The 20,320-nt window shown below is 37.0% G+C and overlaps 1 protein-coding gene across 2 annotated transcripts in view; it reads right to left on the minus strand.

Moving 5' to 3' along the window:
• LOC121314829 (protein Jumonji-like) overlaps nucleotides 1-20,320 on the minus strand; it is a 153,274-nt gene that overhangs the window by 70,023 nt on the left and 62,931 nt on the right. For both annotated transcript variants that reach the window (XM_041248535.1, XM_041248534.1), the window contains exons 2-3: nucleotides 8,183-8,312; nucleotides 2,235-2,370 (exon numbers count right to left, since the gene is read on the minus strand). In XM_041248535.1, the coding sequence (XP_041104469.1) occupies nucleotides 2,235-2,370; nucleotides 8,183-8,312 (266 nt within the window). The remainder of the gene's footprint in view (nucleotides 1-2,234; nucleotides 2,371-8,182; nucleotides 8,313-20,320) is intronic.

The raw sequence follows: 20,320 nt of genomic DNA on the forward strand, positions 1-20,320 counted from the left end.
ACATATTTAATATATGAGTCAGTCAAAATAATGAGGCAAGGTTGAATATCACTTTATATAATGTAAAACCATAAATATTTGTGAGCCTTTTATTATGCGTTTTTCAAGTATGAAAAAAGAAACGTAAATTTTTTGGCACGAATATCTAGTGCTGTACATATAATGAAGTAATTTACTACTACCAGTGCAACAGGTTGACAACATTTCTGGAGCTAGGTTTTATGGGTGTGATTCGACAAATATTATGGTCGCAAACATTCATGGCTTTACAGTAAATAACAGAAAATGTTTTGGAAGTTCATACCATAAGTTTTTTTTTTCTCTCTTTTGCAGTATGTTTTGTAATTAATTTTCTGTTAAGTCACAGAATCGCCATTCAGCAGTTTTTTCATTCAGCCATTTTATGTTGTTTGAGTGGAGGTGTGGGGCGTTTCTTTGAAAAAGGGGCGGGACTGACAGTGATGTGAACTACTCACATAACAGACTACTGTAGACTACTTCCAAGTGGTGTAAAGTCTATCTTTTTTTCCTCCTATGATGAGGTTTTTACCAAATCGCAGGCCAGAATTTCCAACCACTATTTGGATGATTGCCTTTACCTTGTTTTAAATTTCCCATTCCTCTCCAGTTTCTCTGAGATACGAATGTACCAGCTTTACATCATTTTTTTTACATATATATATATATATATATATATATATATATATATATATATATATATATATATATATATATATAGGCACACACACACACGTTTGATTTGCTGTTTTCAAACCACTTCTAAAATTTCCATCCAGTCTGGCTCTCTCGAACAGTGTACAGTAATAAAACTAAAAATAACCTCCTATGTGACACTCTAGTTAAAGCAATAAACTAAAGAAGCTAACACATACTGTTGAATGTTTGATTTTCATGACATTGGGTCGTTTATTAATTTAGATCCACCACTGTTTAGATTAATTGAACAGAACCCCATATCTCTGTTGCCTGGGATATGCACACACAGCAGGGGCTAATTAGCTGCGGTGTGAAGCCAAGATCTCCTGGCACCTATACTCCTCATACAACAGTCTCCTTAACAACAACATTCCCCACCCCTTTTTTAAACAAATAAGAATATCCTCAGGTAGAAAGAGTGACTGGCTGGCTTTTGAAAACCTTAAAACAGTGCTGCAGTTTCAACTTCTATCAGCTCTGCATGAAGCACCTTCACAAACACAGTCTTCATAATTACAGAGCATATGTGTAACAGGCTGTGAGTGGATCTTCTTCTGGTATCAGATCACCTTCGGGTAAAGTGAACTGTCTGCGTCACTATGGGGTCATTCACAAGACAACCCCAAGCCGAACAAGAAAAGATTTGGGGTTTCTAAAAATGCCAATTAACCCCAAGCCGATGGAGTCGACCCCATCCCGATTGTTATTACACAGGTTTTGTTGCTGCTTGTCAGTTTTACTGGAAACTTTGACTGATTCTTTATTATGTGCAGCATCTTGTGTGCTCCAGCTCAGACTCATAATATTTACACAGCTGCAGATGCTTTCAAAAAATGTCAGCAAAATGACAGTAACTTGGGGCTCTTATTGTGGGATACTCGCTTCTATCCTCATTAAAAACCTTTTCTGATGTGGTTTTGCTTCGTCTTTAAAAGAAAGACTTTAAAAAGGAAAACAGAGCCAAAGTAATAATTATATACTGTATATTCATAAATGGGGAGAATTGAAGGGGTCCTGAAAACGGTGTCCTATTCCTTATGAAAAGAAAAAAAAAATGTCTACAGACTCTGCACAGAGTACCATAAACATAATAGGGCAATTATGAAATGCTTTTCAACACTATTCCAACTCAGAGTTAATTGGTCCTCACAGCAACCATGAAACCTACAGTGGCAACATACACAAACTTTCTTTTCACTGCCAGAACAATGTTGGCTCAGTCAGCAGCCATAAGCAGTCCACCTTGGCCTCAGGTTATTCTTTAGAAAACGTTCTCATTACTGAAAGCATGACATTTTATGAGGACCCCAGGACCACTTAGTTAAACACTTGCAAATCAGAACTGAATTAAAGATATATAAAAGCTATGGTCAAATCTGCCCCACGAGACACACAAACCAGATTATTGTATCTTATTAAATTATTCCCCCTTGCAATTCAAATGAATAAGGGTTATTTGCTTTCCATCTTCCTGGGAAAGCAGACATATTGTACTGTAAATTAAGTAACAGATTGACCTCTTTTTAACTGGCCCCTCCTCTGAGTCTGTTGAACCACAGTCGTTCGTGTGAGAGGACACCTGGGAACCATCTTCTTTCCCGTTTCCTGATGATTTTGGTCCTAATCCGTTTAACTTCCCATTAGCCAAGGAACCTGTTACACAAACAATGATTTTGTTAGTAAAACATATAAAAGACTTATTATTATTATTATTTTTTTTTTTTAAACAGTTCACTATATTACCAATACTACAGCTTCTTTATTTGAAGACTCTAGTACACAAAGTCATGCTGCACAATACTACAGGTAATCTCCTGGTCAGGCATCATATTACATTTTTTTTTGCTACAACTTGCTGTAACCACTTTAAAAAAAAAAGAATGACACACAAGTACGTTACTGCTAAACTTCTGCCCCAACTCCTCCGAGACCAATTCAGTAAAAACGACGCTGCTTCACACAATGTGTCCTTTCAGCCTTTAAGCAGATTGATGTATGTTTAACTAGTCAAATCACCTAGGTCATGTTCCTGTCTGTCCTCTACAGAGCTCCAAGGAACATGCAGCAGGCCAAATATAGCCCATTAGAACAAGCCTGGAGTAACAAATGTAGTTACTGCAGAGAAAGTGGCTTTAATAACAACATGAATAACTTCAGCAGTCACTGGTTTATAAGCAAAAGGTGTAACACCCCCTCCCCCCAATACATGATACACTCCTGCATCATGTCAACACAGTAGAGACTGCAGAGGTGCCTGTACAGTATGGGAGTGACTACAGGATGACACCACTTTGATCTTGTGAAACAGACCCATTTAAGCCTGACTCTGAATTATTCAAATATTACTGTATAGGCTGCTAACCGAGTTTAATTCTAGAAAATAATGCATATTTAAAAAAAAAAAAAAAAAAAAAAAAAAAAATGTATTCTATGACCCAATTTATGATTATTTTTTAAAATATATATATATCTGTAAGAAACTAAACAGTAATATTCACTAATTGATTTAGTCAAGGCCACTGTTGCCTTACAGAATCAGTGCATTAGAAGCTTATCGCTCTGTGGAAGTGTGTGAGATGGACAGAAAGAGAAGAATGCTGTGTGGGATGGGGTGCAGTAAGCTCATGCACTTGGCTTTCATTTGTGACGTTCAAATCACTTACGGGTCACAAGCAAGATGAGCTCACAAGAGTACTGTCATTTTTTTTTTATGACATTAGATTGGTATACATTTCACAGTTAACATTTAAAAAAAAATATTGCTATACTACACAGAATAAAAAAAAAGTACTGTACTCACAAGGAAGGTAGTGTTACATTGTCACGTTTTCTTCTGTTCTACAGTATGGCATGATAAATGTTGAAGGGCAATTGTCTAAAACGGTTCAGCAAATTAACTTGCAAAATGCGGGTAGCAGTATGTGGCGCATCAGCCTCTTCTAAAACATGGTCCTTTTGGGCAAGTACTTCAAAAATACAAAACGTTCTTTCAGAATTTCCAAAAAGAAAACTAGTAAAATTTGACAAGTGTTTCAACTACTCTCATTGATAAGGACTTTACAAATATATTTGTTTCTTGCTGCGGCCCAATGTAAAAAACGTGAATCCTTCTAAGTAGCATGTTCCTTGTCTATTCATAAGGTGTGCATTTCAGTGTAAACAAGGTCCCATCTGCTTAAGAGAGATTTAAAAATCCTATAATTATGCCCCAAGTATCAGCCAATACCACAGAAACTAAGTCTTTGCAACGCTACATCTTCAAATATGATTTGGAATGTCTTGTATTTACAGCATTCAAGATGTTTCCATGAGTTCCACTATTTTTAGAGCAACAAACACTGCCTCGTTGCTACTGCAGCAGTTGCTAAGCAGCACAAACAGCATGGCACTGAGTAATTGCCCAATATTAAAACCCAACTACCAATTACACAAAAACTCAGGATCAACAATAGGCTAATGAAGGTTTCTTGCAACACAGGAGGCAACAACACATTTCTGCTGAGCCTAGCCTAGACTGCAAACAGGTTGACAATAAAAATTAAAAAATCACCTAAAAATGGGCAAAGCCTGAAGAGGCCTGCTAGTTGAGATTAGTCCTTTTCAACCTTTATTTTTCAAGGGCTCACAAAATACTGTACTAAATCACTCTCCTTTGAGTACTTATTTGACTTGATTTTCACTGGAACACAATGAAGCCCGTTAATATACAACAGGTTTTAACAATAAGATTTAGTCTTTTCTGACTAGCTGCGCTGATGTGATGCAATGACTGAGTGGACATATCCAAAACCAACAACAGGAAATTTTCAGGATTGACTAACACACGTTATTTGCCGAGATTTTTTTATTTATTTATTTTTTTTTAGCTCGGATAAGCCCCTAATTAACAGGATTGAAAAACAATATTTTTTTCTTTTAAAAAAAGACAGATTTATTTATCAATGTCTTCATTGAAAGACCAAACTGACTAAGTTTTACCTAGTTCGGATTTACCAGTTTTGCCAACCGAACTGGGAAGGCCACATTTAGGTAAACCACGCCATGCAAATGGCCAATATGTACACTATGGCACTAAATAATTGCCAGTGCATTGCACATGGTCTCAAAATCCACTTTAGGACAGCAACTGTAGTCAACTTAAGTGGCCAAACTGTGATAAAAACACAAAAAACGAACAGCAACCACTGCTTAACTGACCCCTAAAGAAAGCAGCGATTACTGAGCTGAACTGGCAGCTCCGTCTTTGGCACCTGCTTTGTTCACTGACAAAATCACAAATGACTGACTTGTTCAAGTCCGAGGAGAACTATTTGTTAAATTCAACACTGTTCAATATGACCGTTTTGGAGGGGACTCACTTATGGTGTGGGGAAGCATCTGCATTGGAGGTCGCACGCATCTTATTGCGATTCCCAGAACCAGATTTACAGCTCTATGTTTTAGACACCAGTCTTGGACCCTGCAGCAGTAGAAGGTGCAATTGCTTTGTCAGCACTGTAACCTTTATGTGACAGAGAGCTTGGTGTTGTATTGACTGAGAAATGGGACAGGATCCCCATTACGTCATCTGCTGCCTGATTAGAATTACGCCCAGTCAATGTGAAAACTGCAAGAAGATAAAAAAAAGGAGCCCATACTCTGAAAACATGAAAAAAATGTCAATGCTATGAAACTATTGATCAAGAGACCAAGCTTATAGGCAATTTTCTTGATTCTCCTGTTCAGGAGTGTCACTGGTGTTAAGCAAATAATAAACATTCATGTATCTTAATTTCAGTATGTATTCAGAATTCCACTTGAAAATCAAACTTTAATCATGTTAATTGTGTTTTGCAAACACAAAAAAAAAAAAAAGTCTATAAAAATGATCAAGCCTTTCTGGCTTCGTGGAGAAAAGGTACTATAAATCCCTCAGAGTAAACTAATTTAGAGAGATTTCAACAGGAAAGGTCTCCCCCATGGCATAGATAGGGGTGAATTAGGTCCATTATTATTATATATTTAGTACTCATATATATATATATATATATATATATATATATATATATATAATATATAAAAGTTTTCATTTAAATTTAACCCACAAGGCTGGCTGGTGGAACAAAAAAAAAAAAAACATAAATACTGGCATTTATTCCCATCCTAATCCAGCTGACCACTAAGCCAATCTTATCATAGGGGCACTCTGGACGTCCGTTTCCATGCACTCTGATTTTGGCTCAATTGAAAAATATAACCCTTACCCCAAGCCGGGATTTCATGAAGGTAGTTAGAAATTTAAATAAAGTCGTGACGACCTGTTTTAGAGCTCGCAAAAAGGGAAAAAGATAAAAGCCCTTTCCTGCTGTGCAAGTAATGCAATTTGAAATAATATATATATATCTATATATAATATATATATATATAATATTTTCATTTTATTGTGAAATTAAAACCACCCACCACGAGTAGGGGAAAAAAAGATGGCTGACTAGAAAAACCAGCTCCAAAAAAAACGTCCAAAAATCAAAGCCCAATTTTTGTTTATTTAATCGGCTGGTCGGCATGAAACACCTTTCGAATTCGGAGTTGCTAGAAACATGTTCAAAAACTACCAGTATTACGGCAATTGTGACTCATTAATTATCCTGAAGAGATGGCTAGTGGTTCAAGACGAACCCCCCTATCACGATCTGGCAAATCAGCGTGAACTTTGGTGTGACACAAAAATCTTGCGCACCAGACAAAATATCTAAGAGGGCCATTTAACCCTTTAAGGACCACGTGTAGATGGTTAGTAGGCACACCCCCCACAAACAAGGCTGGCTGGCTGGAAAAAAAAAAAATAAATACTGGCATTATTATTCCCATCCAGCCTGACACTAAGCCAATCTTATCACTGTTTATGGGCCTTGAGACGCACCCCTTCTCTGATCTTCCATGCCACCTCTGATTTTGGCTCCAGGTGAAACAACTCTCCCGGTGAAGCCGGATTGTGAAGGTATTAGAAATGGAGTACGTGACGCCTGTGAGCTGAAAAGGGAAGAAGCCCTTTCCTGCTGTGCAAGTAATGCAATTTGAAAAACACATGCAGGGAGGGAGGGAGGGAGTGAAAAGAGAAAAATCATGGCTGGGAAAAATGAGTACCCAAATCGATGTGAAATTAAACCACCAAGACAAGTAGGGGAAAAAAGCTGCGTAGACTAGAAAACAGCTTTTAATAGGAGTGCGTCAAAAACGTACACTGCCATTTGCTTATTAAATGCGCTTGGTGGCATGTGAACTTCAGGAGCTAGAAAATCAGTGGGATCTGGCAAGCTGTGATCAGCAATTATCTGAAGAGATGGAAGAGTTAAGACAGACACATGCTCAAGGCAAGGTTGTTGTTGTGTGACACAAAATTTGACGCACAGACCAATATAAAATGCATTAAATGGGTACAACAATGTAGATTTGTATAGTTAACTAAAGCCCCAATAATGGTTGTTGGCTATAACAGACACGAACATGTAAAATGTTTGCGGACTTAAATGAGATGTCATTATTTCATGTGTACAGTAACTAATACTGTAGTAAACAAATTGGGGCAAGGTTATGCATTGTATTCTTACAACAAAAAAGAAAGCACTGGCTTTTATTTATTAACAACAACTAATCCAACTCTATACTGTAGATACTACAGTAGCTTTGTATGACCAATAAGTAGATACTATATGAATTAAAATCCATGCAAATTACTAAGAGGTCAAGTTCACAGTCATGGTAGCTGCAGTGGTAGTACTACCTGGCCTTAAACCTGAGCTGCAAGTTAAAAAGGTTACAGAACTCCCTGCAGTGATCACAATAAACAATTACTTCACCTTGCTGTATCCCATGGTGTCTATATCACAGCATTTTATCAACATATTCCTGATAGTTTTGATTTTATTTTATTTCTACAAACATATGGTATTTTATTTTTTCAACTTTTACTCCAGGATTGTTCACCAGAAAAAAAAAAAAAAAACCTTCTAAAAACATAGCAGTGTATCCAGTTCATGCTCAAAAATCAGGATGCAATTAGTACTGGATAAGCAAAACCTTTCAACAGTTGATGCTATTTACAGAGTATAGTGGTAATTAGTTATTATTAAGTGCAAATTGACTATTTCGCTGTGATTCACCAGTTCAAATATGTTTACTCTTACAAAAACACCTAAAAATTGAACCGCATATATGAGGCTGCAGTTGCTTAAAATAAATACATAAATACAGAAATAAATAAATACAAATGCACAAATAATAATTGTCTTGGTAGAACTACACCACTTGCTCCTAAAACCTGGACAGAAGCCAGACTTTGGTATTTGGAACAACTACAATGTCTGAATCTGAAATGGTCAAAACGACATAGCAAATGTGCCATATCCCTCCAGTCTATGCCAATAAGAGGATGACACAGTGAAATCTCAGAAAAATGCATCAAAGTCACCACAATACTACTCACCAATTGCGTTTTTGGTTCTTTCCCCATCACCCTGCTGCCTCTTCTGTGCATTCTTAAACTCCTTCAGAGACAAGTAAAGGACCTTGCGTACCACCCTCTCCTCTGACCAAGGAATACCATCGCTGTCATCCTGCACAAACAAAAGCAAGGAAAGAACTTGAGTAAAAGGTACAAAATGAAACAGGCTGTGTGCAGCACACAGACTTACTTTTGAAGTTTCTATACACAGTAGTACAATTATATCACATTCATAGCAGTACGCAAACAGGTAGAATTCATTTCTGACCCTGCATGTCAATGCCATTCATGAAAAGTCGCTTAAGTAACTAAATGACATGAAAGCATCTGTTTCCAGCAAGTGGAGAACTTTAAAATAAACTTGTACAAGTCAAAGGGACTACAAACAGTACTACTGATGGATGAACTTCCATGCATCCCTCCAAGATATCCTTAAACTATTTAACCATGTAGCCTACATTTCAAAATGCAATGAAAAATATCTTGGCAATTAATTTAAGTGCAGCAGGCTATTCTGGTGATCAAACTAAATCTAACCCAGCTCTGTCCCGTGTTCCTCTCACTCTCTCGTTTCCTGTGCTATAGCAGCAAATACAACACACGGCTGTGGTCAACATGGGTTTCTCGGTCATTAGCTACTGTATACTATTTTGACCTTGAATTCCTGAAATGTTGTGCTGTGGCCAAGCAGGAAGACTCCAATTCACTAAACTAGTTGTTTCTCTTCAGAGCTCCCCTTGGATATCAAACATGGGTTAATGCTTACAGAAGAGGCCTATACTACTTAGCAACAAGGCTTCCATATCACATTAGTAAAGGGTGGATGGTCCAATGATTGGATAGAAAAATAAGTTTCCTCAATTCAAAGGGTTTAAATTCATGCCTAACAAGCAAATTGTTCCATAATTAGGATTTAAAACTAGCAAGTGGTGTGTCTGGGAACAAAGTATGTATTAAGAAGAAGAAGATAAGAAGAATAACTCCAGCGTGCTAACTAATATAGCATTAAAAAATAAACACAGTACCTTGTTACTCACAATCATTCAAAAATCGCATTCTTCCATAGTTCCTGAGGGCACTCTACTTCAAAATAGCTGAATCGCATTGTCCAGTTGGTTTTAAAGAACACCCTTCCAAAATCCTTTACAACCTCTAGAAAAACACATCTTACACCGTCTTAAACTTTTGCCACCACCCTCCAATGGTGTAAAACTGAGGTTATCTTGCATAACAAGGGCGTCTACTGAAGTAAATCACTTTTTTTTCTGTTTGTTTTTAATCGACTGTGGGGCAGAGCAGTTTAATAAAGGAGTAATACATCATTTGTATTAGCCTATACTTTACAACTGTATATTCCATTTCCAATAATTATAATTAACACATACTGACAAGCGTATCAGTTAATATTTTACCCAGAGCTGGGACTGGCTAAGCCTAATCCAATATAAATGCCTGGAAGTATAGAGGTGCTGTATGAATAGCAGCAAAATACAATTAACACCAAGTTTCATGCAACAAACACATGCTTTACACACTGTTGTGTAAAAATGTTGCTTAAAAACAGACAGTTGCATTCAAGAAATTAAGAATAAAAACACCAAAAAACACAGAGCTGTAAAAAATTTAAAAAAAAAAAAAAAAAAAAACTCTGGTTTGTGTTGACAATGTGTCATTAACAAAATGCCCCGAAAACTTAATAAAACTACTTAAGAGCTGAAATGCAGCAAAAAAGGTCAAATATTAATTTTAAAAAAATAAGCAAAAAAGTGAAAAAAGCTTATTAACTATCTTGTCTTTCACCAGATAAAAGGGTGCCTAGATAAAGTGTCAAGTGAGTCAACACTAACAGGTTTTTACTGTCAGTTGTGTCTTCTTTAGCAGCTGCACCTAATCCCAAATGCAACAGACTTGGTTACATTGCAGCAGCTTCCCTAGTTAGATGATGAGCTGATACCGTATCTCTTCAGCCAAAGAAGCAGGAATGGTCATTTAAGACATTACCATAATGAAATACAGTACTGTAAATGTAGTGTAGAGTTTTGTACTAAAACATGGTCAGCTTCTGTGGGGAAGACATTTATTTCTTAAACTTTCCAATAAGAATGGTGAAAGCAGAACGCATAGAAATACTTGGGCCTCAGGTAATGCAGTGTAATTTCTTTAAGAAAAATCTCTCTTTTCCGTAAAGCTTTAACTACTCCAATATAAACTGGACTGTATACACTGTTCCACAGTTTGTTCACAGTTCTGGTCATTTAAAGAGTGGGGGTGGGGGTGGCATATTACACCATTGTCTAAACAGGATGACAAGAGCAGGAGGCAGATTTCGGTGAACAATGTATTGTGATGTAATAACCTTGGCACACTTCCAAAAGCTTTGCTGGGACTTCCCCAGAAAGCAGACCCCTCATATCCTCCCCTCCTCCTTCTCCCTTGCAGGACATCACAGTGCTGCCTGCCTTGTGTCATTACTACAGTATGTTTAAAAGGCCCTGGTGCGAGGAAGCAGGCAGGAACAGAGCCCAGACGCTTTCTGAAGGATGTTAATACAGCAGGCCGCCAAAGGGCAAGAGGATGACCATTCCAGCTTTTTGGAACGTCAAAGGTCTGCCATGTTCCCATGTATTACAGCACTTACAAGCAACGACTTAACAAGGTGCACTTATCAATTAAAGTGTGTAGTACCAGAGGGCTAAAAAAAAAAAAAAGAATAAAATACAACATTTTAAAAAAGACAGTACAGTAATAAAAATACCTTGCTGTACCTACACAAACATATACACACACACACATTATATATATATATATATATATATATATATATATATATATATATATATATATATATATATATATATATATATATATATATACACACACACGCACTTTCTCTCATTCCAGTTTATGCTTGCCTATTTAAGTGACAGGCTTCTCTATAAACAGAATCCAGGTGTTTGTATTCTCGCCCCCCCATAGATGTGTGTGTATAGCAGTTCTGGTCTGCAGCACTAACCTACTTAGAAAAATATGGATTAAAGTCATGCCAGGCTACAGTGGGTTAGTGACTTGCAAGCATTAGTGTTTATAGTTGTAGATTTTTCCAGTACACTGTTTAAATGACTTCTTTTTCAACATTAGGCTTTTTCTTGTTTCCCACATACTGAAGTTTAAAACTACAGCTGGACTTTAATTGGGGAAGTTCTTCCATGTGAAAAGACCTATGCACAGCAGAGTGATGGTCTGCTTGCAAGGAAAACTAATGGGACCAAATTAAATCCAGTCCGGAGGTTTTGCAACAAAATTAACAAACATTTTTACTTTTACAATATATACTTCAAACATAAAATCTCTTTTGAGCAAGAGTACTCTGTTTATTGTCTAAAAAAGGCTTTGAATGCTCAGCAGAACATGCGAATCCACATAACAAGCTGGAGTCAAAATTAAATACAAGATGTCTAAAATGACAGATCACTAATGTAATTCAGAACCATCACACAATAACATTTTTTTTTAAAATTAAGTTAATAAATCACAAAGAAATATTACAAGAAATGAAAGGAATGTCTATCGTCCGTCAGGCTCAACGAAAATGATAATGCTGCAAAAATGCAATGGGGAAAATGTATCGCCACAAGCAAGATGGATTGATGCACGTTAGCAGCTGGACAAAGTTTTACTTTACAATGGGGTGTGGCACGTTACTGTAAAAACACTCCCACATTTACAAATCTAGGCCTAGCGACTACTAGCTGGCTTCAGAATACCTTGGCAATTTAAATTCCCCCCATTTCTCCATTTGCCAGTCCGAGAACATTGCAGGTACAGTACTTATAAGACAATGGAATGAAACCATGTGTTTGCTGCTGCACAGCACTGGCTGCAGAAAAGAGTGTCTAAAAATGGTTTGCTCCAACCAACAATCCTGCCCTTTTCCACAGAAGTCAAATTAGCCGGTCGGCGAAAGCCGTCTACTACTGTCAAAATATTATGGTAAGCCGGCCTAACTTTCCTAAAAAGCTCCACCTTTCTGAACCTGCTTTTAGCCTGTGAGAATACAGTACATTTCACCCACCAGCTACTGACGCCCTTCAAACTAGCTTTTGAACGTGTTATAGTCATACATCAGAGAGTACTAATGTAGCTGCATTCTATTAAACAGAGAATTAGATTAATGTGTACCAACTCTAATTTACAGCAAGGGGTAGTCTGGAGAAAGAATTCATACCACCACCAAAGCTCTTTATGTGACTGCCAGAGATGTGGTATTGTAACATCAGCCTATGTTTTTACACATAGATCATAAAGCATTTCAGAAAACTGCATAACAAAACTATCTATGAGAGGGTGGTGAAATTTGGTGTGCAGCCCCAAGATGTCATGAGAAGAAAATACCAGGACTTAACACAGGCAAGTACTATAGACAGGATTCAGTAGTCAACCATACAACATACGGCATTATCCAGATTACGTTTGTGTTGCCCAATATTTACACACTCTGCCAGCTCCAGAAATGAAAGGATCCACACCTTCAATACATAAGCATTTTCAACTGTTGTTTAATTGTTGCCGCAGAGTAGGACAAAAATAAAAAGAAGGGTGCCATGGCCAGGCACGTGTTATAAAAGACAACACCCAAAACGATAAAGTGCTTTTCGTTGCTCTGTCTTATTGTTTCCAGGGAAAGGCTTGGCACATCTAGTTAAGGTGCAGCTGAGGACGTCAGATGGAGTACTACTGAGAGTCAGTAAAAGGGAAATGTAGAGTGTGGTGTAATCTTTCACCCCCAGAACCAAGCTGCAGCCATAATATACTGTGGCATATATAAAGTGCTGGCATTACTGCACTGTAGCGGTGTTGCTCGAGCATCATCATTAAAAGGCAACCTAACCTAGAGTAGAATATATTTATCTAATGCTGCTCCAGCAAAACAGTGCGTACAATGTAACCAACGGCGCGATGGTCTGAGCTTACCACCACCCACAATAACCTGGAGTTCTTAGAACGCAGGAAAACAACAACGTGGTAAATATTTATTCTGCACTGAATACTGCACATAAATTACAACGTGAACTGATGACCACCGACTAACAGGTTGTAAATACGCTGAATGATATAATAATCCTCTCTCTTCTCCTTAGGAAAGACACAGCATTAAATAAATAAATAGAATAAAATAAAATAAAATAAAATGAAATAAATCTCCAGCCAAGCCTACTCCAAACAGGATTCATTATTCAAACATTTGTACCTGGAATCATTTTATACACAAATAAACTATTTAACATTCATACTTTTACAAAAACATAATTTTGCGTTCTCATTTATACGTAATTGTTTAACCTGCATGAATACCGTCTTCATAAAAAAAAAAAAAAAAAATCGTTAAACTATGATATTGCTTATTGTCATTATTTTCCTAAACTATTATCAGAAAAGACTCAATTAACATTACCTCTTACTGGAAGATTACAAAACATATGGCTATAACAAACTCTTGTTCCACATGTTTATCTATGGCAACTTCATTAAAGGGAAGCGCCCTAAGCTAAATACAGCAATACACCGTCACATATCAAGCACACTTGATCAACAGCATGCACAATACATAATAAACCACAGCTCTATCGCCAGCAGCAAACTATAATTCCTTCCCTCTTCTCCATGCACTGCAGCCTGGAAGGATATTTTACAGGAGACCACTAAATATCAGAATACCAAAAGTCAGCCAGCATCAGATCTGGTAATTAATGATAAGTGGAATTCCTGTGGCAGATCTGTCCTCTCAGGAACCAGGCAGGAAGCACACAGCAATTTCTCAATTACAACAGTACTTAACTGGAAGAAGATGCTGGCTTCCACATGTGAGCTCTTACTGACAGTACAGAAATGGAGGCCATGTCGTATTTACTCTATTCTTTGATGGTCAGGTAAAGATTGCAACTACTGTAGTTCCCTGTTTTGTGAAGGCTTATTCAATCTGATCCTCTAACCAAGTCCACAGTACAATAAATCTCCATCCTCCAGTATAAGCATGATGCTTCAGGATTCTAAAGCTGAAATCTGACAGTAGTTGCAACTACTGTACAGTACAGTGGAAATCCTGTCAAATAATAATAAACAAGGCTCTGAGTTAAACTATTTTAGAGCTGTCTTTTAATCTTCATTTGAAAGGAGTTACTGTAACAGAGGTCTTGATGGCAACCAATGTCAGTGTTACAGACCATCATTTACCATCCACTCAGCTTCATTCCTTGAATACATTTAACAATTCAATAAATGAATAAAGAAATAAATACATAAATAAATAAGAGTATAGCTCATTCCTCGTAATTTAATACAAATACTGAAAAAATATCCATGTATAAATCAAGGTGGACATCAGACTGCATTCAGGATTAAGATTATTCAAAAACAATACGGCAGTCAGAACCAGTGTGCATTTTTTATTGTTAATAAAGCTGGCTCCACTCTTAAACATGTGGTTGCTTGGGGCCTCTCGGTAGCTCAATAAAAGTTCATAGGCAGAGAGACAAAACAGGAAGACAGACAGTGCAAATGGTGTTGCACACATCTTTATTCTGACATTCATGTATTTATTTGACACTTTCAAGATCTGGATGAAAAGGCCGAAACAAATAAACTGAACAGGATTTCAGAACTTTAATATTGTAAACACAAGAACAAAGAATATAACATGTCAAATATGGATTTAATTTAAGAAGCATCATCATATAAAAAGTTTATTTATCTAAACTTTAGACTTGTAATTGGATAGGATCCTCTTGTTTCCATGAGGCTACTGGAAGAAAATAAGGGTGTTGGCAAGCTACAGTACATTCCTAATTTGACCGACTACGGTTACTCTGGCCTACCAAAAAAAAAGAAAAAACGTAAACCTGCGCTGCTTTGCAGGACATTTGTAGCTCATTCTAAATGACAAAGTTCACTTGCTGACAAAATATATTGGTAATAACCCTTACCACCATATATAACCACCCAATTCTCAAATACAGTAAACAGTCTAATAAATAAGCAAGCCATTCAACAAGTGCAGTGGTTTCTCAATTTAGGCCTGTTTATTTTCCAGAAATTACAAATGGCTGGGTGTGGGACATTTATTGGCCATTTAAAACTTGAAAGCCCTTGTTTACTAAATACTACATCTTGGTACCCTGTATACAGTACATAGAGTAACGATATCTTGTGAAACTATGCACGAAAACACAGGAACTGGGGTGCAGAAAAATGGCAGCAGGTGCTCTGGACTGATGAGTCAAAATTTGAAATATCTGGCTGTAGCAGAAGGCAGTTTGTTCGCCGAAGGGCTGGAGAGCGGTACACAAATGAGTGTCTGCAGGCAACAGTGAAACATGGTGGGGAGGTTCCTTGCAACTTTGGGGCTGCATTTCTGCAAATAGAGTTTGGGATTTGGTCAGAATTAATGGTCTCAGTACAGGCAGACACTTATCCATCATGCAATACCATCAGGGAGGCATCTGATTGGCCCCAAATTTATTCTGCAGTATGACAACAACCCCAAACACACAGCGAAAGTCATTAAGAACTATCTTCGGCATAAAGAACAAGTAGTCCTGGAAGTGATGGTATGGCCCCCACAGAATCCTGATCTCAACATCATCGAGTCTGTCTGGGATTACATGAAGAGAGAGAAGCAACTGAGGCTGCCTAAATCCACAGAAGAACTGTGGTTAGTTCTCAAAGATTTTGGACCAACCTACCTGCTGAGTTCCTTCAAAAACTGTGTGCAAGTGTACCTAGAAGAACTGATGCTGTTTTGAAGGCAAAGGGTGGTCACACCAAATATTGATTTGATGTAGATTTTCCTTCTGTTCACTCACTTTGCATTTTGTTAATTGATAAATATAAACTATTAACATGTCTATTTTTGAAAGTATTCTTACTTTACAGCATTTTTTCACACCTGCCTAAAACTTTTGCACAGTACTGTGTGTATATGTGTGTGTGTGTGTGTGTGTGTGTGTGTGTGTACAATTATATATACATATATATATATAAACACACACACACTTTTTTTTTTTCAAATCATCAGTATGTTTATGTAGTAACTTTCAGGATTTGTTTTTTGAATGGAAGTCAAGTTGACAGCTTTGTCTACTGCCTTCCACATTGTCAGTTTAAGGTGTCTGAAGTGATAATGAGTAAGTAGCTCATGCCACAAAGTTAACTGATTAGTCTGAACAAGGCAAACAGGTTCTAGTCATGCTTCCAGATATGCTGTCATTTCACTCTGCGTCTGCTACAGAATGCCATTCTGTGTGTTTTACGGATTTAATTTACTGGCCACGCAACCTTTTTACATCCACATGTCCAATGCATATTTACTGTACTCAGCGCTAGTCTGCCAAGACCCACACCCTCACACACTTATCTAATTGCATGAGGTTAGGGTAACTTGTTACCCCACACTCTGCCAGCTTGAGGGGGGCCCAAACTGTCTGCCTGTACATTTGAAGACAGCCAAGCACAGAAACCAGCTCCTCCAGCAAACGACTCAACCAATAACCATGCGGGACAACGCAGCTGAAGGAGCCAGCAAATGAAACTTAAAAAAAAAAAAAACTTAGAAAAAATAAAAAATAAATTTAAAAAACACAACAAAAACCAAAATGACACTTGATAGGCATATTAAACAAAACAAGCCAAGCCGTTTGCTCATACATAGCAAAAGCTTTTCTATCAATACCAGAGCACACCCCCTGTACCAGTTTCCTCTAAAAGCACACAGTAAAAAGGATATTCTGAAGACAAACCTTTCAGCATTAAATTAAACTTACCCCCAAGATACTTACAATTTTTTTTTCTATGTATTTTACTTGTACAGTAACTTGATGCTTTTGAATAAAAAATGCTGTCAACAGGTTTCTCTACAGGATTAACCTTCTGGCAGAATAATCAGAATAGCTTTTTGTTACGCCAACTTGATCCTTAAAATAAAGACCTCTGTGTCACCCCTATTTTGGCAAAAATCCTAGCTACTTGGCTGTCAGGATTCAAAGCAAAAGCCATTCTGTTAGCCTCTGGTCACTTACATTAAAATCACTGGGGAAGACCTTGATCCTGCTGCTTAAAAAAAGGTCACATTCAAGACCAGCTACGCTACAGTAGCAGAGGCCAATATTGTATGCACCAAAGTGCTGGCGGTCAACTGGAGCTTCAAGTAAGACTGGGGATAAGAAAAGGTTTTACTAATCTTCCACCAAATACACAAACATGACCTCACGCAATACTTAAAGTCACTAATATAATAAATACAGGGCTCCACAGGGAATACACTGAATGAGAACATGCTGGCGGCCTTATGCAAGACCCAATTTCTCTGACTAGTTTGAACATTCAGTAAAATAAGGTGACAGCAAAACTTTGCAGACCAGCTACGGAGAAGGAGTTTATTTTCATAAATACAAGCTAATGCCCAGCGACAAAGCCACACTTGTGTCAAGCAAGCACTCTGTTAAGAGAATTAATTTTGCACAGATGGTGCAATTTTTTATTTTTATTTATTTATTTATTTTCTTGTTGGCAAGCAAACAACTGGATGCCTGATGTTATCATGTTGTCATGTTAGAAATAGTCTGAGTCACACTGAATGACCAAGTGTCCCACGTTGTCCTTAAATGACCCATCTACTTTACAGTCAACTTTATAGACTTCCAAACCTATGTTTTATGGCACAGCGCTAATCCAAAACACCAAAAGTGAGTTGAACTTAAGTAAAAAACGGAATCATTTACAGTATGTTGTTAATGCAGGCAAAGCCTAGTAGACAAACACATGTATTGAACAGTCAAATTTGCATTGAGGCACTTGAACTAAGTGGTCACAAATGTTCTGTCCCTTGGGAACCTAGTTTATTCAGGTTTCAGTGATCATCATCAAACCTACTGTACAGTGTGCTACTTGGAACATTACTGCAAGTGCCTAGTAATAAAAGCAACATACGGTTTCAAAACATTTCCTATTTTAACCCTAGGAACGCTACAATTTAACAAATGTACAGAATAGGTGTCTGCTGTTTCATAGACATCCTCATGGGTGTGCGGTACGGTATTTGTATCCAAAAGGAATTTCGATTAGGATTGTCAGAATATTTTGATTCCTACTTCAAAACAAAGGAGTACAGTAAATTCGGTCAAAACATCTTTGCTCTACTGACATGCTGTAATGTTGACATCATCCATCACAAAAATATACACCCCACAAACCTTTTACTGTAGTAAACAATGACTGGAGCGCTCACTACAGTAGACACTTGCTCCTGGCACATGCCTGCTCAGCGGATATGGTGATGGCAGGTAAAGTTATTAAGAGATCTGTATATTTTCAAGTCAAGGAAATATTTTCATGTCAGTTTTTGGCAGAAACATTGCAAAGGAGAACCGTTTTTAGCAACATTCCCTAAAAAGCACATCAAAATAAAAAAAATTAAATTAGAAATGGGCTGCAAGATGACAGGGAGGTCTTTAAAACAGGCTTATGCTGGCACTCCAGTCTAAGTTGCGCTTCGAGAAAATGAGAGCAGGAGAGATTCTCCGGTAAAATACAATGTCTTCAGCCTAAGATTTAAAGCTTAAGTATTGAACATCCTTACGGCAATTACAATCCACACAAATACTGTATAAAAAATACTGTCAATTGCCATGCTTGCATGCATAAAATCACACTATAGAATAAAAGTAGTTTGGATTCAGGATCAGATTTGGTATACTGTAGCTACAGGACTGTGGATTAGGGATGGGACAGTATAAAATTTGCAGTGTGACAACCGTTAAAATACCGTGGTAACCGTTAAAACAGTACGTGGTAACTTTCATGGAATGATTTAAATATTTGGTATCATGGTATACAGTACTATGCCAAATCAAATAATTCACAAAAATAAAACCAACAAAACACACTTCCTTTCATGGAATGATTTAAATATTTGGTAGTTAGTACTTTACTAAGCCAAATGACATTTCTTTTTTATAAAGACAATCATAATAATAATTTTTTTTTTTTTAAAGTTGTATACTGAACATTATACTACAACAGTATTAAGATCTATTTGCTCAAAATTATGTGGTGCTGTAGTTTGTTAAAATATTTTCATGTATAAAATTAAATAAATAAATACATACATACATACTTTGTTTAGCTGGTGGCAAATAGAATTGGGAAATGATCGGTCTTTTGCTAAAAAAACAAACATGTACCATAGGTTATTATTTAAGAGCAGAGATGAGTCGTTTATATTTTCAACCAGATTAATAAAATATATAGCAAATAAAAAAAAAAAAAAAAAAAAGTATTTTAATACTGAAACGTGTTATTAGATTTACATTTACAACATTGCACAAGTAAGCTTCCAATGATTATTACACATCTGGAGTAAAAAAAAAAAAAAAAAAAAAAAAAAAGATTTCTTCACTTACCTAAGAAAACTGGAATACTGTTACAACTAGTTTAAACAATTTCCAATTTGCCTGCAAGTGGATTACAGGCACAAAATAGCCAAAAGGAGAAAATCTGGACACTATGGAAAAGCAGAGATAGGATTTAAATTGCTGACATGTGGGGTCAAGCTGGTAAAAGGTCACCAAGAAGCAGGTGGTCCGGGGACCAGGTTACTCCAACACACTCGCCATGGGTGAACAATGCTTCTTAAAAAAGGACCTGTCAATAATGATTGATGATCTGCACTCAATGAACTCCACTCTTTTCAAGTTTCCAGTTTTTTCCTGGCCTCTGCCAGACAATGGCCTTTGCATAACAAACAAAGCAGCACACATTGAATTCCTGTAGAAAACTGCACAAGCACATCCTTTAATTTTTTTTTTTCCTTGTGGTCCTGCTACAAGAGAAGTTTAAATGATGAACAACCCCACCATTTCCCCAGGCTCCTGTATTAATCAAAGTAGGGGGCATTCTAAAAGAGAACCGAATTAGGTTATTCTGCATTATTTCCCCAACAACTTTGTTGGCAAAACTTGTTGATTGTTTCTGTATTCTGTTGTAAACAAAAAACAAAAAAAAATAAATGGTTTGATTATAGAGTGTGTTGCCAATTAAGTGTCAAAGGCTCCCATCAGGCTGCAGATC

The sequence above is a fragment of the Polyodon spathula genome, chromosome 4 (genome assembly GCF_017654505.1).
Source record: "Polyodon spathula isolate WHYD16114869_AA chromosome 4, ASM1765450v1, whole genome shotgun sequence".
NCBI classification, from domain to species: domain Eukaryota; kingdom Metazoa; phylum Chordata; class Actinopteri; order Acipenseriformes; family Polyodontidae; genus Polyodon; species Polyodon spathula.